This window comes from Curcuma longa, unplaced genomic scaffold, assembly GCF_044706935.1.
Source record: "Curcuma longa cultivar G26 ecotype Majalengka, Jawa Barat unplaced genomic scaffold, ITB_CL_G26_1.1 contig_21580, whole genome shotgun sequence".
NCBI classification, from domain to species: domain Eukaryota; kingdom Viridiplantae; phylum Streptophyta; class Magnoliopsida; order Zingiberales; family Zingiberaceae; genus Curcuma; species Curcuma longa.
The window spans coordinates 7,273-14,224 of record NW_027431686.1 but is presented as its reverse complement, the minus strand read 5'-3'; the positions used below and the strand labels follow the sequence as shown (position 1 = coordinate 14,224).

Genomic DNA, 6,952 nt, shown 5'->3' with positions numbered 1-6,952 from the left:
ATTTGCACACAAGAAAACAGAAAGAAAGAAAAGAAATTCCAAGACTTGGTCTTGGATTAGTAGTGCGGGAGAGGAGAAAACAAAAAATTAAATAAGCGAAAAACTCGAAAAACGTCTTGAATCAGTGGTTGCACTGTTTTCAAGAACCCCCGCTCTGATACCAATTGTAGGATCGAAAACACGCTAGAGGGGGGGTGAATAGCGTGTTTGCACGCTTTTCGATTTTTCGTAGAAACTCGAGTGCGAAAACGGAAGCGAATAAAGACAACGAATACAGAGAAGTAATGCAGTAAAGTAAAGGACACTTTTTGTTTTTACTTGGTTCACAGCGCAACGCTGCTACTCCAAGGCCCACGGTCCTTGACCGTTTACGTTGGGCAATCCACTAAACCACTTGCCCCTTTCCGGCAGCAAGTGTATCGAAAATCCGATTACAAAAATGATTACAATATCAATATGAATTGAAGTACAAATTAAGCGTTTGTTACCAAACTTTCGCTCCCCGGAAGTCGAATTCGGCGTCTCGGTGTCAGGAACAGTTGCTTGAGGCAGGCACAGCACCGACGTCGAAGTTGGAAGGTTCGGGAGTCGCGGGAACGTAGTTTGGAAGCGTTGGAATTGGATGAATCGGCTGCTGCTCGCGGTTCCCTTATATAGCCGACCTGAGTCGACTCAGATGGCGATCTGGGTCGACTCCAGCGTGCGTGGCAGATAAAACTTGATCGCTTTCGTCGCTTATCCCTCCTGAGTCGACTCTGATCACGTTCTGGGTCGACTCCAGTCGCGGTGGCGGCAGCGGCGATAAGATTTGACTCTGGGTCGACTCAGAAGCTCACCTGAGTCGACTCCAGGCTGATCTGGCGGAGACCTCGACGCGCTGACTTCCGGATTCAGGCTGATTCGGCTGGAGTCGACTCCAGAACTCATCTGGGTCGACTCCAGACCCGAAAAATCAGTTTTTTCATCCGGAGTTGGCTTTCGTCGGGCTTTTCTTTCCTGCACAAAAAGTTAGCTCAAATATAACATGTAAAGGATCGAGTCGGTTCACCGAACCAACTCCGAGTCTTAACTTCGGATCTCCGGTGAGATCCTGGGTTAGACCGGCGCCTACTGTTCCTCGTAGGAACGCGTCCTCACCCACTCCCTCGGGAGAATTTACCTGATGCCAACCGAGTCCTCCTGACCCGTTGGACTTGTGCTCGGCTCTGTCGTTGCCCCCCAGGACTTGAAATGCAACTGATCCTCCTGATCAGTCCATTCTTCTACTGCAACTTGGTCCTCCTGACCAAGTCCAGCCTTCTGCAACTTGGTCCTCCTGACCAAGTCCAGACTTGTGCCTGGTGCACTTTGACTCTGCCAAGACTTCATGCCTAGCAGCACTAGGACTTTACCTGTTTTCTGCAAGCTCAATTCAACCTGGTTAGCCAAACCACATACTTAACTTGATCCTAGTTCCATAATCAAAACTCAGGTTTGATCTGCTAGTGCTTCCTGCACTAACAGTTTAGCAGTTATATACACATGTTATATTGTTGAGCGACCGTGTGAGCATTTATGTTGAAATGTATCAGGGAAAGTTGAATTGTTACAAGGGAAATGTTGTCGAAATTTTTCAGACAGTCGTCTCTCGGGACGTGATATAAACTATGTGCTTCTTAATACATATCCATAAAGCAAGATAAATCAGGTTCTAGTAGTTACTGGTAGGCTTAGTTTTAAGAGCATTTGTGATTTGCAATAGTGGCCGGCCTATTCAGAATCATAGAACATTGTTGATTAAGATATCTTAAAAAGAGAACCCAAAGTTCAACCGATTAATGTAAAAAAATGTCAAAAATATTATAGAGCATTAGTTTGTTCTGCATTAATATGTTTCATAGCATAGGGTTGCTATGGGCTGACAAATCTGGTTGATCTTGGCCTTGATTTGAAGCTGTCCAATATGTCTTAACTACCAAAAGAAGCTTCTCTCTTTGAAGAGGACCATCTTCATGATCCACAATTTGGCTGTCCCATCTCATTCCATCAGTGATGCTCTTGACTTTCACTAGCACATCTACATCATCTCTAAAGATCACTGCTCCCTCCGGCCTAAGAATCCGGTCCATTTCCAAAAGAATGTCCTCCATTTCACATCTGGAATAAAGAACACAGCAATGCAAACTTAGGCAGCCATAACAACCTATTTCATATAGTTTATCAAGAATGAAATGGTAAGTACCTTCCGTTGTAAAGACTAAACAATGCATCGGCATGTAGAAGATCATACGTTCTTGGATAGGTAGACATTGCCTCACACCTGCATTGTGAATTTGCATACAGGAGAAGAGAATTAAGTGGCATAGAACTAGCAATGGACAATTTAATCGGGAACTCACCAGTCCTGATATATTCCGATAAGTCCACGCTCGTAGATTACTCCAAGCGTGTTAATTTTAGCCTCAGTAGGGACGACGTTCATGACCCAAACTGGGTCATCGATGAGAGCTGCAGCAAAGCTGCCAAACTTGGCATTCATGTCGAGCAGGTTCCGATAACGACCCTTCTGTCCTAGTTGGTTGATCACAGTCTTATAGTATCCAAGTCTCTTCTTCCATAGCTCGGTGTCTTGCAAAAACATCTCAACCGTCACACCATCTAGGCTTCCACTGGCAATCCTTGGGGGCACCGCCATTAATCTCAGGGGCCAGTTTTGCAGTGCACCACCGGCGATTTCTTTAATATTGGAAACTTCAGGTAGAGGTGTGATGCAAGTTTCCATCTTGGTGTACCTTTAATTATTAATGAAGAAAATTAAAATTATGTTTAAATATTCAATTATATTTTGTTGTGTAACAGGTGAGGATGAGGACTAATTAATACCAAGCAGAATCAGGATTGGAAACATTGCAGAAGTTTGTTGATTTGAGGACCCTCCTACGTATTTTGCAGTGTATGTGATTGGTTGGCTTCTGCCATATGGCAATGTCTCCCTTCTCCTTGATCTTCTTCCAGCAGAGGCTTGTAGCCAAGGTTTCAATGTCGTCCTGCTCAGCTTTCAAGTCTGCCTCTGTTCTCTGCCAGCCCTTCCAGTGCCGCCTCCAGTTGATCGGTGGCCCCGAGAGGATCCAATAGCCGCCGGGTCTCAAGATTCGGTCAACCTCGATCAAGTTCTGCCCTCCTATGTCAATATGCAAACATGAAAATGAGACAGGAAAATGGCACAGGCAGAGCAATTATTATTATATTGTTACCATAGAGATGCCATGGGATGAGGCAGCGAGAGCAATGGGCCATGTCGAACACCCGGGCGGGGTAAGGGAGACGATTTGTAGCGAGCACGCCGATCATGGCGGGGACGCCGCGTTCCAGAGCGAATTGGACTTGCGCCTCGTGGGAGTCCCTCGGCGCGAAAGACATGGTTAGGATGTTTCGTGTGAGGAGATACGCACCCCAGCTTGCTACCTGCATCCGCCATGGCCAAATCACAATCCAAGTTAGTCACCTCGACCAAGTTGACTTCGATAACTGATGATAACTATTCGACGAACCAAAAAAAAAATGATGTACAAATAGGGACAGAATCGACTCTCGATGGCCGGAAATCGAGATGGTTCAAATATATTTTAAACCAAAATCCCCGAGCGTAATACGGGAACCGTATTGCATGCTAGCGAGATGGTTCAAACATATTTTAACCCAAAATCCGAGCGTAATCCGGGAATCGCATTGCATGCTAGCGACAGGACGATCCAACTGCCAGCCTAGTGGGCAAAAGTAGTCAAACACTCACCCCGCAGCCGGTGTCGACGGCTGTCCGAATAGATCCGTTTCGCAGTGGAATAAGCCGCTCGATTTCGTCGATATAGGCGTCAGCGCCGTTGGAAAACATGGTGCCGCCGCCAGGGAACCGGAACTTGTTCCCCTCAACCCGGATCCAATTCTGGACCGCCTTCTCGACCGTCAGCTCCTTGTGCGGCACGTTAGAAAACCAGGCGGTATCCCGGCTGATAGGCCAGGGGAACGGCGTCTTGTACCCCGCCGGTGCCGGGATCAGGCATTTGAACAGCTCCTCTTTCGCCGGGCAGTGACGCTCCCGGTAGATGAGCCGATCGCGGTCGAACCGCAGCGACCGGTCTCGGTCCTCGCAGGGCGTGTACTCAGAGTACTTGACGTCGCAGGCCGGGAACTCGCGCACCGCAGGGGCAGCCACCTTGGACTCGTCGACCGTGTGGTGGGCAGCGAAGTCGAGCATCGAGGCGCGGGCCAACCCCTTCTCATCATCGCATGAGACAGCGTTGAGCACGGTGGATTGGAAGGAGGAAGAAACGCTACTGCTGTGCTGCCACACGCCGAGCAAGTAGGAAGCGGAGCATAGGAGAATGACTAAAGCGAAGGGAATGATGTTAACCCGCTTGCAGTACGGTTGGTACAATTTCGACACGCCGGAGCTTGGTGATCCGCCGCCGGCCATTTGCGTACTAGTCAAAAGATTGTTTCACTTTTGATGGTTTTCCAAGCGATTAACAATTTGGACTACAGAAATAAGGGAGGAGAAAATAGTGAGATAGGAAGAAGACTAATAATGTATCAATGGCCTATGCATGCGGGAGGGAGAGCGTATGGGGGTTATTAATGATCCAGTGGCATTATAACAAAGGAACCTTGAAGCTCAAAACATGGTGGAACCGGGGAACGCTTGTGTCAGAAACTACTGAAAGTATTAGTTTATGTGTGGTAGTGTGTGCGCGACAGTGAGTTGAGAATTGGAACCTTGCCGTGTCAGTAGACTCGCGTAATTGACCTGCTCACTTTTGAGTACTGAAGCGGAATTGGGATTGGCAGATAGAAGAGTTGATGATATGGATACTGGAGGAAGTGAGTGGAACTGCAAGTCTCGAACTGGAGCAGGCAAGGCCGAGCAGGGAGGCATTTTCTCTCCCTACTTTTAGTAGGTTGGGCCGCTTGCATCTATATGTCATGTGCAAGGCTGTCCTGTGCCTGACGTTGATGATCATTGTTATTAGACTTTTGAAAGTGATCATGTCAGAGCCAGCCTGCTAGTGCACCTTCTCCCTTCACATGGTCGAGAATACCTGACTCTCAAAATATATGACGCATAAGGTCAGATTAATAGATGAGTTGGATCTTCTAGTCGAACTGCTAGATTAAGCCGTATGTAGGGTGAAACATATTGAATATATCAAGGTTGCAGTCTAAGCCCGGTGGCTACTGGAGTAGTTCAGAGGATGAATTGTATTTATTTAAGCTCTAGCCAAAGTCGTATGGATAGATCACTACTAATATTGGAAGCTCTCTCTCTTTTTCTCCGTCGGCAAGATAGAATACTTCACTACTACTACCGGTTGTATTAATAGGCTTTGATATATGTGTTAATGATAATATCTAATAATGTCACATGTCTAAGTCATGACATCATATAAGAGATGTTTGTCATGACCATGAATGATCAAACTAAATGATAATGTGCAAGGGCGGCTCAAGCCTCTAGGAGATCTTAGGCAATTTTTTTTAAAAAATAATTATTATTATTTTAAAAAATTTTCTCTCATCCTTTTTTATTCAGATTTGAGACCGATAATGATGGATTTAAAATTTTTTTAAAATAAATTAAAATATTAATTTTAAAAATAAATTTTTTATATAAAATTAAATTTTCTAGCTTTTTGATGCAAAATTATTAATTAAAATTTCATATTCAAGTTTTAATAATATTTTTTTTCAATTGATAACATTGCTAAATTATTTTTTGTCCTATAGTATTGTCTTTTAATTCAATTGATTTTTCATTTAAATTTTCAATTATATTATTTTTGAAGTTTTGATTTTTATTATTAATAACAAATTTATCAAGTGTATTTTTTGAGATTGATTAAATTCTTCTATTTTTCTTTCATTTTGTATATTCAGAATCATATTTTTAACAGACATATTTATATTCAAATAATAATAATAAAAATATAAGTCGTTACTATTTTATGGAAATAAAAATAATTTAAAATTAAATAATAATAAAACCTAATTTATGTCTTATAATTTTAATCTGATGATATTTCAAAATTTGACAAATGACCTATGAAATGTGAAATTAGAATTATTATATTGATAAAATTTCATCATAATTAAAATATGAGAGTAATTTAGTAAATAAAGATGAAATATTCATAATAAAAAAAATCTAAAATTTTGAGAATAAAGATGAACTATTCAGAATAAAGATGAAATATGAAGATAAATCATAAGTTTCTAATGTGAACTGATAAGATTACAAGTTTACAACATGAATCATTGATAAAAAAAAGAAATTAACAGAAGCATAAAAAAAAAATTTGATAGGGAAATGAGGAAGACGATACCTTTAGATTTTAAGATCATCGAAAAATCTATAATAAAAGATCGTTCCTCTCCTTGCACCCCTTGTGATGATCTCGAAAATATCTTGAGGAAAGAAAATAAGCTATCAAATAAATAAAATGTTTAAAGTTGGGCAAAATAGATTATTAGATTAATAAGGAAGGAAGGAGAGGAATATAAAGAAACTAATAAATTATAATTTTGAGAATTGAGAAATATTAAATATATTGGAATCATGCCAAAATCTTTATGAAATCCAATGAATGCTAAATCTCTATAAAATCTAATGATCATGCCAAATCTCTCCAAAATCCAATAAAGATATTTTAAAAATTTATTATTCTTTCAAAATATATATATATAATAATAATATAATAATTAAAATTTTTAAAAAATGGGCCCCTATGAAATTGGGGCCCTAGGCATAGGCCTTAGTGACCTATGCCTAGAGCCGGCTCTGATAATGTGATAGGTTGGTACGTTATTCCATGCATGCAATAAGGTTAGATTGTGAGATGTGTTGGAAGAGCAACCTTGCTAAAGTGGACAATGATTGAATTTCGGCGAAGTCAAGATAATATCCTCCCCGTAGTGGCCA

General features: G+C 41.7%; 1 protein-coding gene across 1 annotated transcript; it reads right to left on the bottom strand.

Annotated features, from left to right (window-relative positions):
* Positions 1-1,850: 1,850 nt before the first annotated feature.
* LOC141817694 (putative methyltransferase PMT15) lies at positions 1,851-4,515 on the bottom strand. Its single transcript, XM_074705329.1, has 6 exons — positions 3,773-4,515; positions 3,234-3,444; positions 2,863-3,160; positions 2,379-2,771; positions 2,222-2,299; positions 1,851-2,136 (listed from the first exon to the last, which is right to left on the bottom strand). Exons 1-6 carry the CDS (start codon positions 4,451-4,453, stop codon positions 1,875-1,877), a joined length of 1,923 nt encoding a protein of 640 aa, XP_074561430.1. The 5' UTR covers positions 4,454-4,515; the 3' UTR covers positions 1,851-1,874.
* Positions 4,516-6,952: the final 2,437 nt, after the last annotated feature.